Below are 18,655 nucleotides of genomic sequence, written 5' to 3'. Positions count from 1 at the left end.
TTATGACTGAATGGAATATATTTATTATATATGTAATATGTATGGAAATATTTTATTTATTTTTACATATAAATATGTAATTTATATATATGTAAGGCAGTTTCAACATTTGAAAACCGATCTATATAGATTGTCATATTAATAAGCTAAAGAAGAATTATCATATGATCGTATCAATTGATGTTGGAAAAGTATTTGACAAAATTCACTGAGAAAACTTCTCAGCCATTTGGGAATATAGAACAACTACATCAACATGACACAGTGACCTATAAAAAGTCTACAGCTAACATTACACTTAATTGTGAAAGACTGAATCCTTTCATCTTAAAATCAGGAAGGAGGGGAAAATACCTGTTCTCACCATTCTTATTAAACCTAGTAGTAGAAGTTCTGGTCACTGCAATAGAGCAAAAATTAATTAATTAATCAATCGATTAGTTAAATACACAATACATAAAGAAAACAAACAAATCAATGGCACACAGACTGTAGAGATTGTGAAGGAGGAAATAAAACTGCCATCTCATGAGTATATTCAGCAACTCTCTGGACATTCCTTCACGGCAAAGCAATGAGGTTGTCTGTCAATAACTGGAATGGAACTGAGGCTTCCTATCAATAGCCATACAAGTCAAAGATCTCGGAATTAAATTCTCCAGTCCTAAAGCCTCCATCCTCTCATCTTCTGGTGATTGGAACCCCAACCAACAATTGACCATGAGCCAGAACCACCTTGCTGCATCATTTCCATATAACTGTATAAGATAAAAAATGTTTGTTGCTTTAAGCTACTATATTTTAGTGTATGTCATTTGTTACATCATAACATATAACTAATTCAATATAGAACTGGATATTGCAGATACTAAGTGTATCTCTCCAGAGAATACTAATCAGTTACAAAGAGAGGAATGGTGACATTAAGACGTATAAACCTATCAGACTCCATCTAGATTAGTCAATCAAAGATAATATTTATTTTGTCTCTCTCCAATCCAAATACAATTAAACTCCATGAAGGCAGGAACTTTGTTTTATTCACAGATGAATCTATATATAAAACATAAAAAGATTCACAGACATAGAAAACAAACTAACTTATAGTTACCAAAGGGGAAAAGGGTAGGGGGAGGAATAAATTAGGAGTTTGGGATCAACAGATACAAAATACTATATACAAAATAGATAAAGAGAATGTCCTATTGTATAGCATAGGGAACTATATTCAATATATTGTAATAAGCTCTAACAAAAAAGAACATAAAAAATAATGTATATAACTGAATCACTTTGCTATACAACATAAACTAATATAACATTGTAAATTAACTACACTTAAATAAAAAAGCAACAAACAAAAATAAAATAAAATCTGTTTATAAGTTTACCAATCAAAAATGCTGATATCTAACAGACAGTTCTTCTCGGTTTCCACTAGAGATTAAAATTCTTAAAGGTTAAAAATTGTAATACATGTATAATTAGGAAAGTCACTGAAAATATAAGAAAAGCATTTCAATATGTAAGAATGGTAAGATATATGCTGTCTGCAAAAAAAAAAGATGTAAAAAGTGGAGATAGTCTTCTTAAGAGAAAAAGGGAGTAATTTTTGTCCCAGAGTTTGTTATTCTTAAATGGGAAAGAAAAAAGGGACAAACTAAATATTAGTTTCCCCCAAATTCAGTAACACGACCACAGTTCCCTTGTTTTCACTATATGACATATTTTCATTGGCTACAGCTGGTGACCCTAATGCTTGAATCCCTACTTTTCAATTTTTCTAGTACATAAATCTCCAATTGCTTGCAAGAGGAGAAATGGGGGCAGAAATGGGCACAACCTAAGGATCATTTTCTGGTCCCAAATCTGGAGCGCAAACTAGGAATGTTTTTCCAACTCATCTGAAAAGTATCTAATTGCCTCCAGTGGTTTTTGCCTTCCTGTGGTTCTGTAGCAGCTTGATATCTGGGTTGTATCTTGGTTTCTTCCTTGAAGCACACTAAAGAACAAATCTTCATCTAGATTTTTCTATGGGATTCAAAGAAAATATTTGTTTAGGATGTTCATAGAGGATAATAACATAAAACATTTACATCTTCACATTTTGTTGAATGAGAGATTTCAATGTCAAATGCCATTATTATGCAGGTTGATAAACTCACAGATTTAAAAACTATGCCCTTTATCCCCATTGTGATTTCAAGACCTAGAGACCAAAAAGAACAAAGTCACAAAAAATATTTTGGTCATAGGGAAAATGCCAGGAGTCCTCAAACCAGTTTTTTTTTTTCCTCTTTTGAAATGTGTTTTTACCAGTCACCACTATAACCAAGTGGCTAAGAAAGGTGATATAAGAAAGGTGACCTGCATTTAGATGGAACAGGCATTATTTAATATGCAGAATAAGGTCCAGTATTTCTTGGTTGCGTTTCCCCTTCCCTTTGCTCTCACACAGGGAGCACGCTCTGGTCTGCCAAACTTACCCAAGCAGTTCTAGAAGTAAGGATAAATCATGTTTCAGTGAAGTATTCTGACAGAATTACTGAAGTGGAAAGGTCATCTGCATTTTGATTGGCCTTGTTGTTGATATCAGACACAAAAGTGAAAGCAAAACTAATGTGCCTTCATCTACTATACATAATTATTTGAGAAAAGTTAATTTCAGTTACTAAGCTTCATAGATTTCCATGGACTCTTTGTTTCATTTCATTTACCACCACAAGAGACAGCAAAAAACCTCCCCTTAAGTCTTTACCACTTAAAACACCAACAGGCTTTGTACAGTTTAGTCACCAACCTCACACAGCTCTGAAGACTTCATTTTTGCCTTCCTAATGCAAAGGACAGATTATCTTGTCTGACTGAAACAACAGAGAGTGAAACTTCCATTAACCAATGCAGTAGAAACACAGCCTGGACCTCCAGTTTTTCAAGGCAGGCACCAGGTAAGTGATTTATCAAATCTGTCTTCACAGTACCTGTATTTTGTGTAAAACAATTGAAAACTTAGAGAATGAGAAATGGAAAATTCTAGTATGGATGTTTTGCCACAAAATGGGAAATATTTGGGAATTCTTAGGTCCAGGTTTCCTATCATCAATTCACAGGGTTATTTTTCGTATTAAAATTGTGTTGAGGTACCCTACTCCACTAATTTTACATATATAATGCTACAAAAAATGTTAAAGTCTATTAGTCTTCCACTTTCTCTATGTTTCTATTTAATTTAAAAGGAATATTCTTGCATGCTCTGTGGCTAAATTGAGTTCTGAAAAAAAATCTGTGTCTGGGAATATGAAAATCAGAGCTAGTCAAAGGTAGTTTTCACAAGTCTGTTTTTTTGTGTACTTCTGAAGATTCCTGAAGACCATGTATTGTATAATGCTAGATAAATGCATTTTCCATTGATGACTGCTTTATTTCCTTTTCAAAAATATTTTGACTACATGGCATATTTTTCACTATTATATATATGCAATCTTTATTATTAAATCAGAGAACAACTACAGTAATGTGTTCTTCAAATTTCTGGAAATTAATTACTTCCTAAAGAGTTTTAAAGCAAGATTTGAGCTATTTTTTCCCCACATATACTCTCCTATTGTCATCTGAATCATAACCACTTCAGTATGGTGTATACATCCCTTAGTTTTTTCCCTTGAATTTATTACCAAAGCTATTTTCCAAGAACCCCACATAAGTACAAAAAGTCCTAATAAAGGAAGAGACACATACCATTCTTTATTATAGTAATAAAAAAGTGTGTCTAGAAACAAATGAAAAAGGCTCAACACATTTTAAAATGGAATATCTTAAATTAAATAGAATTCTAGGAAGTCAGATTAATCTATTTAAACTAATGCCTGAGATCAGTCAATACAAACTTTTTTTCAATGGATAAATGTTTCACAATTACTATTTTAAAAAAAAAATCTAAATATTTTCCTCAGATACAAGAACAATTGTATATCTGAAATTTATAAACCAGTGTTCTGAAAATGTTCCAAAACCAGATTTTTGTTTTTAATGCTATACAGATTTGTTAGCTATCAAAGTGTATAAAGCTTTACTGGCCTTTAATATCCCTACATACCCAACTTAAAGTGAGGTTAATATAGTTGAAGCCTTGTACTATCATATGATATCTAGACTTCCAGATCTACTAAAAGAAGTACTTGTGTGATTTAAAAAAAAAAAAAGCTCATTTTAGGTCACACGACTAATTAGTATTTCATGATGGCCCAGCATATTTACAGGACGTTCTTCAACATCAATTTGATTCTTTGTTCTCCCCAGAATGTTAGCAAATGCATAACTTTGTTCACTGCATCTAAGAGCAACTTTCTCTTGGAGTCTGAAACTTGATACAAATAACCATGAAAGTCTTTGAAAGTGATTTGAAAAGTTGATAGGAAGTAGTTTTCAAACGCCTTTAAAAATTTGCAGGATACTTTCACAGACTGTGGCCAGGCAGCAGAGGACTGGTGGCCAGGCAGAATCTAAAATGTTTCAGTTCTAAGATACACAAGTGGGTTAAAGTAAGCAGTCATTTATTTCCATGAAGAACTGAAGTGCCACTTTATTAAGCTTCACAGTATACACATCTCATTTCATTCTGCATTTAGAGAGGAAGAAGAGTGGAGATAACATTAATCTTTCCTAGAGAAGAAAAATTTATTCTTTGGGAAAGGCTTCGCAATAAGGGATCTGACATTACCCAGCTAATTCTCGTTAGGTCTGATTTAGCCCAAAACGGATCACTTTAGCCCTGGAAATGTGGATTTAGGCTATCCCTAACTCTAGGCTTCTCAAGTTAGCAGAAATTATCAATGCTCTTAGCCTATGTAAATATCACTATTTCTCGAAGACTAAATTTTGTATTCTATCTTCAACAGAAACTCATGCTATGAAAATTACAGTATTAATAGGAGTTGTAGATGGTCAAGGAAGAAAGAAATGTATTTTAAAGAAGAGGGATAAAATATCTCTGTTAAAGAAGTACACCTATATAGTGAGAAAATCAGAACTGGATAAATATATTTAAATGTAAGTATATGTGTATGCATATGTACATATATATGGATTTTTTAAGGGATTAGTTGAGAAACAGATTCATCTAGACAAACTAAAATAAAATAGAATTCAAAAAAAATTAAGGGGTAGAAAGGTGAATCTATGATAATAAATATTATATTCCATAGTAAACACAAAACAATAAAAAAAAATCTACATTTCAAATAGCACTCTTTCAAAGTGAAGAGGACACTGACATACTGTGTGTCAACTGAAAGGACCAAGAAGTATAAAGAGGCCAAAAGGTCAATTTATTTGGGGTGTTAGAATTCCATTTGAGACCCACAGATTCCAGAGGAAGCCAGAAATGTCCAACCAGAAGAAAATGAGGGAGTTAATGCTGCCTTGCGTAAGTTGCTTATTAAGAATTTGGATTAAAGGGTAAATTTATTCTACACACATGATTGGTTTATACAACTTATCTCACCTGTTATTAGGGAAAGGTACGTTTTCTTTACTCCAAGAAGAGTCCAGTTCTCAGCATTATTCTTTCCTTTCGGCAACTCAACAAATATTCAGCAGCTTTAGTTTATAGTGTTCAGCCAAAGAACCACATGGGCAGCAAGTATGGAGGTCCTCGGGCCATGTCTCAGGCATTCCTGACACAGTTCCTTGTACATGTGTATGTTAAAAGTTTTGAGAAAAATTGATGCAAACATATGTACAGAGGGCAATTTTACACGATAGTAATCTGTCCAAATGATTACATTTTTAAAAGATTCTGAAGATTTAAAAATAATTGATAATGAATTCATTTGTGTGTGTCTATATATAAATGCATACATTTATGCTTATACCACCAATAGATAACATAACTTGCAACAAAATGATCACTCATTAGCATAAGAAAATCACAAATCTAAAATGTAGAGTTTGTGATGTTTTTATTCTCTAGACGAGCAAATTAGCATAGAGTCCAATTAAACATTGTAAAATGTGGTTGATTGGAAAATTAAAACTAAACCAAACTGAAAAAAAAATAATCTATTGGGTCAGCAGTCATATGATTCAACATAAATTATGTGGTAAATAATAAAAGCTAGAAATATGAAAAATCTCTGGGATTTGGCCAAAGCATTGATCAGTGGCAGGTTCAAAACCTTAAGTGTTCATATTAGGTTTAAAAAAAGAACTAATGATTCAACTGAAAAAAGAACGGAAAAGATTATCACCAAAATCCGTAAGACCAGTAATGATTTTTTACTTCCCTACGTAGTTGTTTGATTTTGCAAAGTGTTCATAACTTCTCCAAGACGGTTTCTTCCCCTGTAAGATAAGGATAAGTAATATTCATCTCAAAAATTGCTATAAGGTTAAACTATTATTCTAGTTGTTTTTCTTGCTAATATTTTATTGATCTTTACTTTGCATCAAATGTTGTTCTAGATACTTTACTCATTTAATTCTCACAACTGTCCAGTGTGATGTGACATAAAATCATTCCCATTTTACAGATGATGACATTATGGCAAAGAAAATTTAGATACAGAATCCAAAATCACACTTGAAGGTTCCTTTTGAAAACTTAGCCCTGATCTATAATAAGTGTTGCATAAATGTTTATTTCTCCGCTTATCAATCCTTGCCTATTTTTGATTTATAAATAGGAAGCTTTATCTCAACTTGCCTCACCATCAACTCCGCTGGAAGATGTCTGTTTCTCAATCGCCTACTTAAAACTTCAGGTAAAACCACAGAGCACTAGAGTGACAGGAAAACTAAATCATTAGGGAAAAAAAGACAAAATAAAGGTTAAAAAAACCCACATATGCAAGCACACATATACACAGTTATGTTTTTAATGAAGATCCACATTTGTTATCCTACTTCTAACATGTATTTCTTTTAGGCTGACAAACAAGCAAGGCCTATTATAAAGCAGTTGTTTATGTTTTCAGGAACTGAGATCTCATCAATCTCTTGCATTGCTATGGGACTGGAAAGTTGTTTTTCTGGATTTTATTAGACCTCGGGGATCCCAGATAGAGAAGACTATAATTAACTCTTCACTATAAAATGTCACTGTTGAAAGACTCTGGTGATAAAAAAGTGCCTAATAACAAAGGGCATCCGGTGCTTCCTGACTGTGTACAGTTAAGTACCCGGATCTCAGAGAACAGGGCATATTTAACCTTGGAACATCTGTATGAGGCCAAGGAAACAGGAGTAAGGGCAATTGTCTCCAATCAAAGGCTATAGTTGCCAAGCACTTATAGGGTTAATGACTCACTCAAGACTGTTTAGAAAGCAGAGATCAAAAATAAAACCTTACACCCATTATCTCTTTTTGTGTGGAACTGAGTGAAGGATGGAGAGTTGTTCTTTAGATTGAATAGAAGGCATTTTTCTTCCAACTTGAGGTAGTGTTGAAATTAAAAAAAGGAAAGAACTTTGAGATTATAATGGTATGAACGGCAATAATGTGATAATAATTCTGGTAATAACTTAAGCTGTGCTGAGTGATTTTTACCGACCAGACAGCATGCTGCATCTTTATCCATACTAAATTATTTCATTTATGAGATTATAGCAATGCCAATAACACAATGACAATGGTTTTATGGATTGGATACTATCTACTAAGGTGAAGAATTCTATGCTCAAAAAAAAAAAGAGTTGTCTTGCCCAAAGCTACATAGGTGGGAAATTAAAAATTTTTCTAACAGTGGCCTTTCCATCAACAAAGCTAAGTGCTTTTATCATTAAGTTACTTCCTAGGATTTGAAACCTGATTTTACCATTTATAAGTTTTGTATAGTTGGGCAAGTTGCATAAACTCTGAAATTTTCTAATCATTATATGGATTTGAAGCTATTATTAGGTTGAAGTGGAAATACATGATACAGAAATTATAATGCCTGTAACTGTTCAATAAGTATTAATCGTTTTCATAGTCCGTGCCTTAATGTCACTCCATGTTGCTTTTGTTTTGCCAAATAAATTAGATGCTTGTAATATAGACCAAGATTGTTTATGAGACACAGTGTATGGGAAAAGAACATAGCATAATTTCTAGCTATACAGCAAACAAAAAAGAACAGAAAACAACAGTCAAAAGCCACATAATTGAGTCATATATTGCAGAGGTAAACTATGAATGATCATATGAAAAATACAGAATGGTATCTGTATTACTTTTGAGTTTGTATAAATGAGAAACTTCTATAAATGTAAACTTTGAATTTTTATAAAAGTGAAGCAGCATTTAATTAGTAGTAATCTAATGGAATTTTTCAGCAATAAAGGACTGTTCTATTCAATTGCTCATTTCTTTCTTCTTCCTAATGTTGTGACTTAAAGAACATGGTTTGGTAATCAAAGAGCATTAATTTTGCTTAAAGTTTTAGCTGTACTAAATACCTGTCTTCAGTTTCCCAAGTCTGTGCTCAGAAGAGTCCTGCAAATAAAGCATTCCTAATATTAAAATATTTTAGATTTCACGTATTTAAAAGAGAGCTAACAAAATCTGTCCTGTTTAGGTCAAAACTCTGCTGAGTATCGACTACTTCCTGGGAGAATAACATATTGATTATTATTAGTTTAATATTCAATTTTTTATGACTAAGATACATCATATACCTAGGTATAACATTTCATTATTTCAGATCATCAATAGTCAAGAGAGTGAACAGTTTTGATCAGCTTAACGTGGTCTAACACTGACTTTTATCAGTGTGAAGGATATTAAATTATTTTCAAGGTCTTATAATTATCCTCCAGAAGAAGTTATATTTCAAGGGACATTTTCAGAGGAGTAAACAAAAGAGGCCTAAGGGAAAACCATCTTCTTTCAACATTTCCTGAGCTTTCATCAATTCAATTTCTCTTGTACAATAAGGTATATACCACTCAAAGGTATCATTCTTTTAATGATTTTCTGGCTCTGATTCTTAACTTGAGAATGTTCACTTAAAGCTCTCAGCAGTTTAAAGGTAAGTTAAATTTGACTGCATTTCTTCCACGAATACTTTTCAGTTTTTTAGGAGTCATAATGCTAATTTAGAGTATTTAATTCTAGCGAAATTTGAATCCAACTTAGGAAATATTATAATACATGAATATGATTAATTCACCTTCAGTGTATGATCCATAGTAACCAGCTATTGGCAAAAACACAGATATTCCAAAAGTTATAAAATTCTGTATATTAACTAATGTAAAACATTTCTTTGTACAGTTTTTGTATATGAAACAAGGTTGATAATGTACGATATCTCCTTTTAGAAATGGCTTCAAATAAAATTTCATATAATCAGGTAAAATATATGAATATTGAATGAAAACAAATATTATTAAAGGAAATCATTAGTGTCTTTCTAAAAGTCAGCTCCTATGCACTTTAGTAGTCATTTCCATATATTTATGAAGCACTTCAATGTGTATGATATTGAGGAAAAAGAGTATTGTTTTTATATCTTTTCTACCTTGACTATTTTTGTATCTCTAATTAGCCAAACTTCATGGTCAAAATCAAATCACCCAACCTGCACTGTAGATCTACCATCCACTTTGCCATAATTGGCACTTCTCCAATGTCACCTTGTATTAAAATTTATCTCTTCAATGTTTGTATTTAGAAGGGAGTATAGACAATTAAGATTACTGGCCCTGTAGTCAGACTCTGAGTTCAAACCCAGTCCTGCCACTTACTGAGGGTGTGACCTGGTAAGTTACTTAACTTTCTCTATGTTAGTATTCCCCTTGGAACAATGGGGATAATAGAACTTAAATTAGAAGATTTTTATAGTAATTAAATTACATAGTAACATGCACTGAAAGCAGGGTTGTGTCTGTGTATATGTCTATGTGAATGTGTGTGTATTTTGAATAATGAGTTAGAATGTAAACTACTTGTTGATTGGATCTATGACCTACTGACACTTCCCAGTATATCTCAAAGTGTTAACTTGATAATCAGAATTATAGTGGTACAATAAAGTAATTTAATCTCTGATTATTCCACCTAGAATATTAGAGAAGCTTCATTTCATTTATTACATACATGCATTTATTAACCTCAATAAACTAAAGGCCTTGGAATTATAATGCCAAACATATGTTCCAATCTAGGAACAAGGAACCTGAATTCTAGATAGAGAAAAAGACACTGCAAACAGATAACATCAACACACTAAAGTATATAAAATAATACCTGTATATTCAAGGTATAGAAATGGAGGAGAGAGAGTGACTAATTTTGTCTTTAGGTTACTAGGAAAGCTTTTCAGATGATGTGAAACTTGTACAAGATTTTGAGGAAAGAATAGGAGTTTTCCGAATAGACGAAAGAAATAAGTATCAGCTCAGAGACAGAAACATGCAAATGCAACAGCTAGGTGTAAGAGGTGGGTCTATTTTTTTAATTGCCTTATTGCTGGAGGCTAAAATGTAAGGGGGCAGAGGTAAACAGAGGGAAGGTCAGAGAAGTTTAAACATTAAAACTATGATAAAGCTCTTTAAACTTTATCTTTTCAATTATGGGATTGTGATCAGCTATTATCCTAATAGTAGTTGGAAGGAGCTGAGCTTGGAGATTAGGGGAATAATGTTAAGACTGTTACCAAAATAAAGGGTAGATGATGGTAAGGATATAAATTAAAGCAGATTTGGGGGAAATAATAATAATGATAATATTAATGATGCCTACAACTTAACAAATATACATATACTTTATAACATGTTACATCCATCACCTTATTTCTCCATCGAAATAGCTCTATAAAGTGCATAAGTCATTACTTCCATTTAAAATTAAGAAATCGAAGTTAGGTTTATGATTTGTCCAGAGTCCCACTGATAGTAAATGACAGATACGGCATATGAATTTGGAATCTGGAGACCTCACAGACTTTTTCTCTTTTTTCTTTTTTTTTTGTTTGAGTAAAAGTAGATTTATTTAGAGAGATGTACATGGTGGGGGAGGGGAGTAAAAAGGTTAAAGTAAAGGTAGAAAGAAAAAAAGAAATTGCACTTCAGAAAACACACAGGTGAGGGGAGGGGCCAAGATGGCAGAGTAGGACGCTGGCAGCTCACCCTGTCCCACAAATACACCAAAACTCACATCCACGGACCCACCCAGGCAACCAGAGCACCTGCTGAACTCCAACACAACATCACCCTCTCAAAAGACAAAGAAACCATGAATCTGGTAGGAGAAAAGAAAAAAAAAGAAAAAGCAAAACAGTGAAGGACCGCGCAGAGGGAGCAGAAAAGGATGAATAGCGCTCGTTCACTGAATCTCCCCCTCTCCAATGGAGAGGCCAATGGGACGGAGGGAGAGCCTTCAAGGCTCAGATCTGCCTGGAGCAGCCCTTGACCGACAGAACTAAGTTAAACAGGCACAAAGGGTCCCTGCGACACCCAGCCCGAGACATGAGCTGGCAGCTGGGGGCCGGGACAGGACGCCTGAGCCGGGCGGAGGACTGACATAGCCCCAGGAGACTGCAGGGTGCTGTGCACCATGGCTGGGAGGGAATACAGAGCAGTACAACCTGGGCCCCCCATAAATTATGGGGGGGGGGACCCAAAGCAACACGGCTGGTGTGCCCTGGGGGGAGGGGTGCTGTAGCCTTTGTCTCCTCAGACCCGCGGTGCCATTACAGGTGCTTCTGGAGAGAACAGAGGCGGGGTGCAGCCACAACCGCCATATCCTCTGTGCACAGTGCCCTGGCGAGGGCCGGGCTGAGACCTGAATCCACACCTGAGGGCTCTGCAACCTCCTAGACAGGACTGAGACTTGTTTACAACCTGAGGCAGATAGGATCTTTCTGCCCTGGTACCTCAGAGAACTCGCACTGCCAAGACAAACAAGGAGCTGAGTTTTGGAATAGAGCAGGGGTGGGGCGGTTCCGCGGTCTTCCCAGTGCCCATCTTCTGAGCACCGACTAGAGGCAGAGTGGGCAGCCGCACAGAGCAGCAGAGTGACCGGTGCCAGGAGAGGGCAGGTGGTCACCTGCCTTCCCAGCAGGAAGGCAGCACCTGACCACGGTGCTGTGAGGGGGCATGACCCACCCAGCTGCCTCCCTACAGCAGAGCATCTGACTGAGGCATCGGGAGGGGGAGTGACCCGCCCGCCCACCGGGTAAGAGCGCAGCACCTGACCTAGTGTTGGGAGGAGGCGCAATCTGCTTGCTGACAGGCACTGGGAGCAGCACAGACGAGGGTGCCAACGGAGGGCCTCTGGAAACAGCAAGCTTGAGTTCGCAAAACAGGGCAAAGACAGAAAGACTCCTCGATAAAATCATTAAGACCAAACAGTCTCCAGGAGAACACATCCTTCTTTTTTCTTTTTAAATCTTTCTTGTAACTGTTCTATTTTCTATTACCTTTTTAATTTTTACATTTTAAACAATTGTATATGTCTACAGTTTTAATCCCTTTAAATTTTTTCTTTTAAAATCATTTTATTATTATTATTTTTAAAAAACCACCTCATTTCATTTTTAATTCTCTTGGTTTTGATCTCCTGTTATTGATTATACACAGGTTTCAAATATTGTTTTCTGATTTTCTTCTTTTTTTTTTTAACGTTTTTATAAGACGTCTCAAGTCAATTGCTATTCTTCTTCAACTTGTTCTTCTATTATTGATTATACACTGTTTCAAACCTTTTTTTCTCCATTCTTTTAAAATTCTCTCTCTCTTTTTTTAAGTTTTATTCCTGCATAGGCTTTAGATAGATAAATAAATAAACTCCTTAAGGACCACAATAGATAACTGATATTCCTTAAGCCACAGTACCAGAGAGATATGAGCAATATAAAGGAGCAGAGTAACCACTCCCAATTAAAAGATCAAAGAAATCCCCTGAAAGCACAATTAATGAATTAGACATTGATGGCCTACTTGATCAAGATTTCAAAAAAGGAGTGATCAAAGTACTGAAGGAACTAAAAGAGGTAGTGTTTAGAGATATAAAATATGTCAAAAATGAGATTGAAGCTATAAAGAAGAGCCAAGTAGACAAAATAGACTTTAACACAGAGGCCATAAAGATAATGAAGGACATTTTATAATGATTAATACAAGATGAGGATATTACACTCCTTAATATATATGCACCCAATATAGGAGCACCTAAATACATAAAACAATTACTAACAGAGATAAAGGGGGAAATTGATGGGAATACAATCATTGCTGGAGATTTTAACACTTTATTAAAATCACTAGACAGATCTTCCAGACAGAAAATAAATAAAGCAACAGAGAAATTAAATGATACAATAGAAAAATTAGATTTGGTGGATATTTTCAGAGGATTACCCCCCCCCAATAGGATATATATTGTTTTCAAGTGCACATGGAACATTTTCTAGGATTAATTATGTACTTGGGCACAAAAGAAGCCTCAACAATTTTAAGAAGATCGAAATTATCTCAAGCACCTTTACTGACCACAATGCCATGAAACTACAAATCAACAACAGAGAAACATAGGAGAAAAAAAGGAAAGCATGGAGATTAAACAACAAGCTATTAAAAAACCAATGGGTCAATGATGAAGTCAAAGCTGAAATTAAAAAAGACCTTGAGACAAATGAAAATGAAACTACAACCACACAAAATTTATAGGATGCAGCAAAGGCAGTTCTAAGAGGGAAGTTTATAGTGATACAGGCCTTCCTCAAAAAAGAACAATATCAAATAAATAATCTAACCCACCAGCTAAAAGAATTAGAAAAAGGAGAGCAAAAAACCCCAAAAGGCAGCAGAAGGAAGTAAATAATAAAGATCAGGGAGGAAATAAATAAAATAGAGATTTAAAAAACAATAAAAAAATCAATCAAACCAAAAGCTGGTTTTTTGAAAAAGTAAATAAAATCGACAAGCCTCTGGCCAAACTCACAAAGAAGAAAAAAGAGAGAGCACAAATAAGCAAAATAAGAAAGGAAAATGGAGAAATTACAATAAATAACATAGAAATACAGAATATCATATGAGAATATTATGAAAAACTATATGGAACCAAAATGGATAACCTAGAGGAGCTGGACAAGTTTCTGGAAACATACAGTTCACCAAGACTAAACCAAGAAGAAACTGACCACTTGAAAAAAATGATCACTAGAAATGAAATCAAAATAGCAATAAAAAGAGAAACCTCCCTACAAATAAAAGTCCAGGACCAGACGGCTTTACCAGGGAATTCTACCAAACATACAAAGAAGAACTCATTCCAGTCCTTCTCAAACTCTTCCAGAAGATTGAAAAGGAGGGAATACTCCCAAACTCATTCTGTGAAGCCACCATCACCCTGATACCAAAACCAGGCAAAGACACTACCAAAAAAGAGAATTATAGGCCAATACCATTGATGAACATAGATGCAAAAATCTCCACCAGAATACTAGCAAATAGAATCCAACAACACATAAAAAAAAATTATACATTATGATCAAGTGGGGTTCATCCCAGGGACACAAGGGTGGTTCAACATACATAAATCAATCAATGTAATACATCATATCAACAAGAGAAAGGACAAAAACCACATGAACATGTCAACAGATGCAGAAAAAGCATTTGATATCATTCAACACCCATTTATGATAAAAACTCTCACCAAAGTGGGTATAGAGGGAACATATCTCAACATAATAAAAGGTATATATGACAAACCTATAGCCAGCATAGTACTCAATGGTGAAAAACTCAAAAGCTTCCCACTAAAATCTGAGACAAGACAAGGATGCCCACTCTTACCACTCCTATTCAACATTGTCCTGGAAGTCCTAGCCACAGCAGAAAAGCAAGAGAGAGAAATAAAAGGGATCCAAACTGGAAAAGAAGATGTAAAAGTGTCACTATATGTTGACGACATGTTACTATATATAGAAAATCCTAAAAGGTCCACACAAAAACTACTAGAGCTGATCGAAGAATTCAGCAAGTTAGCAGGTTACAAGATTAATGTTCAAAAATCAGTTGCATTTCTTTACACTAATGATGAATAAACAGAAAAAGAAAGTAAAGAAACAATCCCCTTTTAAAATAACACCCAAAGTAAGAAAATACCTAGGAGTAAATTTAACCAACGAGGTGAAAAGATTATACACAGAAAACTAAAAACTATTGATGAAGGAAATTAAAGAAGAGTTTAAAAAATGGAAAGATATCCCATGCTCCTGGATTGGAAGAATCAATATTGTTAAAATGGTCACATTGCCCAAGGCAATCTACAGATTTAATGCAATCCCTATCAAATTACGCAGGATTATTTCACAGAACTAGAACAAATCATAATAAAATTTATATGGAACCACAAAAGACCTAGAATTGCCAAACCATTACTGAAGAGAAAGAAAGAGGCTGCAGGGACAACTCTCCCAGACTTCAGACAATACTATAGAGCTACAGTCATCAAGACAGCATGGTATTGGTACAAAAACAGACATATAGACCAATGGAACAGAATAGAGAGCCCAGAAATGAACCCACAAACTTTTGGTCAACTAATCTTCGACAAAGGAGGCAAGAATATACAATGGAGTAAAGACAGTCTCTTCAGCAAATGGTGTTGGGAAAACTGGACAGCAGCATGTAAAGCAGTGAAGCTAGAACACTCCCTCACACCATACACAAAAATCAACTCAAAATGGATCAAAGACTTAAACATAAGACAAGATACAATAAACCTCCTAGAAGAAAATTTAGGCAAAACATTATATGACATATATCAAAAATGTTCTCCTAGGGCAGTCTACACCATTTGCAGCAACATGGATGTCCCTGGAGAATGTCATTCTAAGTGAAGCAAGCCAGAAAGAGAAAGAAAAATACCATATGAGATCACTTATATGTGGAATTTAAAAACAAACAAACAAACAAAAACCCCCAAAAAACAGAAACAGACTCATAGACATAGAATACAACTTGTGGTTACCAAGGGGCATGGTGTGGGAAGGAACAGACTGGGATTTCAAAATGTAGAATAGAAAAACAAGCTTGTTCTGTGTAGCACAGGGAAATATATACAGGATCTTGTGATGGCTCACAGCGAAAGAGAATGTGACAATGATTGTGTGTATGTTCATGTATAACTGATAAATTGTGCTCTACACTGGAATTTGACATAACATTGTAAAATGACTATTACGCAATAAAAAAATTTTTTAAAGCTAAAAAAATGAAATTTAAATTCATTGAAAGGACTCGGATTTATACAGAGATTTTGATAATATTAATCTTACACACACAAAAAGGGTAATATAAACAAGAAGTATTATTTAAACAAAATGTATTTGTTCAGACATTCTTAATACTTTGGCACATTAAACCTGACACATCTAGATCACTTTTTGACTTACAGACATCGATTTATATGTTTATGCACAGGGTATAATTTGCTATGCGGCACTCATGACGCAGTGTTTCCTCTAATAGTACTTTTCTCTTGAGATATTTTCCAAGACCCTGACACCATTTCTGCATATTTTGATGCTATTGCTTACTTGATCTTACTGGAAGGTTTAATAAAAGATTTTAGACAATGAAGAAAGAAAGAGAAAGAGCGAAAGAAAGAGCGAAAGAAAGAGCGAAAGAAAGAAAGAAAGAAAGAAAGAAAGAAAGAAAGAAAGAAAGAGAGAGAGAGAAAGAGAGAGAGAGAGAGAGAGAAAAAGAGAGAAAGGGAGAAAGGGAGAAAGAGAGACAGAGAGACAGAGTGAGGAAGGAAAGAAGGAAAGAAAGAGAGAAAGGAAGAAAGAAAGGAAGAAAGGAAGAGAGAAAGGAAGAAAGAAAGAAAGAAAGAGAAAGGAAGGAAGGAAGAAAGAGAAAGGAAGGAAGGAAGGAAGAAAGGAAGGAAGGAAGGAAGGAAGGAAGGAAGGAAGGAAGGAAGGAAGGAAGGAGGAAGGAAGGAAAACATACGGGTTATATCCATTGACTCTAGAGATTTCTGATTTTAATCCTTGAAAAGAAGTTCAGTAGCTGATGGAGGGCTTCAGCAAGATTTATAAGCCTGAGCTTATGGATAGTCTCTGTTTCTCCAGAATTTTAGAGAGAAAAATAACCACTCAGCTTGTGCTAAATTGGGAAAACAACAACAATGACCCATTTTGGAGTTGGACTTGGGATACGGTTCAAGCTCTTCCACGTTTTATATAAGGTGGCTAAAAAATGAATTAAGGCCCTTGCACAGAATATAAAATGACACATGTTGTCACTTAGCATTAAAAGGCTTGTTAGAGCAATGTATCTCCCATGTTACATTTACCTCAAGTTGTTTCTTTTACTCTTTCTTTTTTGTCATTTAGTTCCTCTTGTCAGCCCTCCCCTCCCCATATGCCTTCATTCCTGTGGTCTGTAGTAGATAATTTAGATAGAATAATTTACCAATCCACCCTGTGATTTCAGGGGAGGAAAGTACTAATTTAGATCAGCCCTGTTTTTACAGTTAAGATGGTCTAGTGCAGTTATAGGGCTTGTTCAAATACACATTACAGTGAGTTGGTGGAGTGCTGTGGTTAAGCCTGTCTCTTGATTCCAAAGTCCAATAATAACTTCGTTATTATTTAACAGAAGCAGTACAAATGAAATGATTTGTGCAAGGCTTCTTTAGTCTTTGTAATACCTTCTCTCATTCCACTGATTCATAATGTACAATACTGTGATCTATGCTGCTAGTCTAGAGTAATGAAATATTAATTTATTTAATACAATATTGATTTACTTTTCAATTTTATTGATGCTATTAAAACAAAGACTATTTTGCATGCTCTCCTTTGTTTAAAGTCTAGTTTTTCAAAAATGGACGGCAAGCTGGATATCTTCAGGAGGGAGTTAGTGGATGTTCGGGGCGTCCCCCTCTTCTGGAGCACTGTTGAGGAGTGGTCCCAGGTGGAATCATTTGAGAGCCACCCAGATGACCTTCTGATCTCAACCTACCCGAAATCTGGTAAGACTCTTTCATTTATTTGTACTAGCTGGCTGGTTATTGATCAGTATGTGTAAGCCCAGGGATCTGCAGATCACTTGACAAGGGAACAAGGGAAAAGTGTAGCAGTTAGGGGACAGTTTTGTATTTAGTTACACAGACTCACTTCTTATTTTGAAAGATCTGCAGTTGAATGGAGGCTATATCTGAGGAAAAATTAATACTGTTGCCTTTTGTTTTTTAAATTCAAATAAAAATTATTTAAACTGTATATATAAAGGGTGTAGATACATTAGAATATATATACATATACATTTTCTGTACACTTTAATGTTTAAACATTTTACTTATTTTAATATTTAAACATGTCTTGTAAAATAATATTGTATTATTTCAAACATATTTTATAGATTTGTTTGGAAATATTTTGTTATAAATTTAAAAAACTACTGACCTCAGTATATGATCTCAGAAGAATTTAATATGACTCATTAAGAATCAATAATTTGTATTTTTCATAAAATATATATACAACTGAATCACTTTGCTATATAAGTTAAACTAATACAATATTGTAAATCTACCATATTTTAATAAAATAAATTTATATTTTTCCAGGTATTTTAATGATAGAGTCTTCCAGTTACGCAGTAAATATCAGATATCAGAGAAATGAAACTCTCTCTTGCCTTTTACCTAATTCATTTA

The 18,655-nt window shown here is 34.5% G+C and overlaps 1 protein-coding gene across 1 annotated transcript in view; it reads left to right on the top strand.

Moving 5' to 3' along the window:
• The first annotated feature begins 2,875 nt into the window (after window positions 1–2,875).
• LOC102525641 (sulfotransferase 1 family member D1-like) overlaps window positions 2,876–18,655 on the top strand; it is a 31,442-nt gene continuing 15,662 nt past the window's right edge. The window contains exons 1-2 of the mRNA XM_006212499.3: window positions 2,876–2,948; window positions 17,806–17,968. Of these exons, the coding sequence (XP_006212561.1) occupies window positions 17,821–17,968 (148 nt within the window). The 5' untranslated portion in view covers window positions 2,876–2,948; window positions 17,806–17,820. The remainder of the gene's footprint in view (window positions 2,949–17,805; window positions 17,969–18,655) is intronic.

This window comes from Vicugna pacos, chromosome 2 (genome assembly GCF_048564905.1).
Source record: "Vicugna pacos chromosome 2, VicPac4, whole genome shotgun sequence".
In the NCBI taxonomy this organism is placed as follows: Eukaryota; Metazoa; Chordata; class Mammalia; order Artiodactyla; family Camelidae; genus Vicugna; species Vicugna pacos.
Note: the sequence above shows the minus strand (reverse complement) of the source record. Positions and strands in the feature narration are given on the sequence as shown.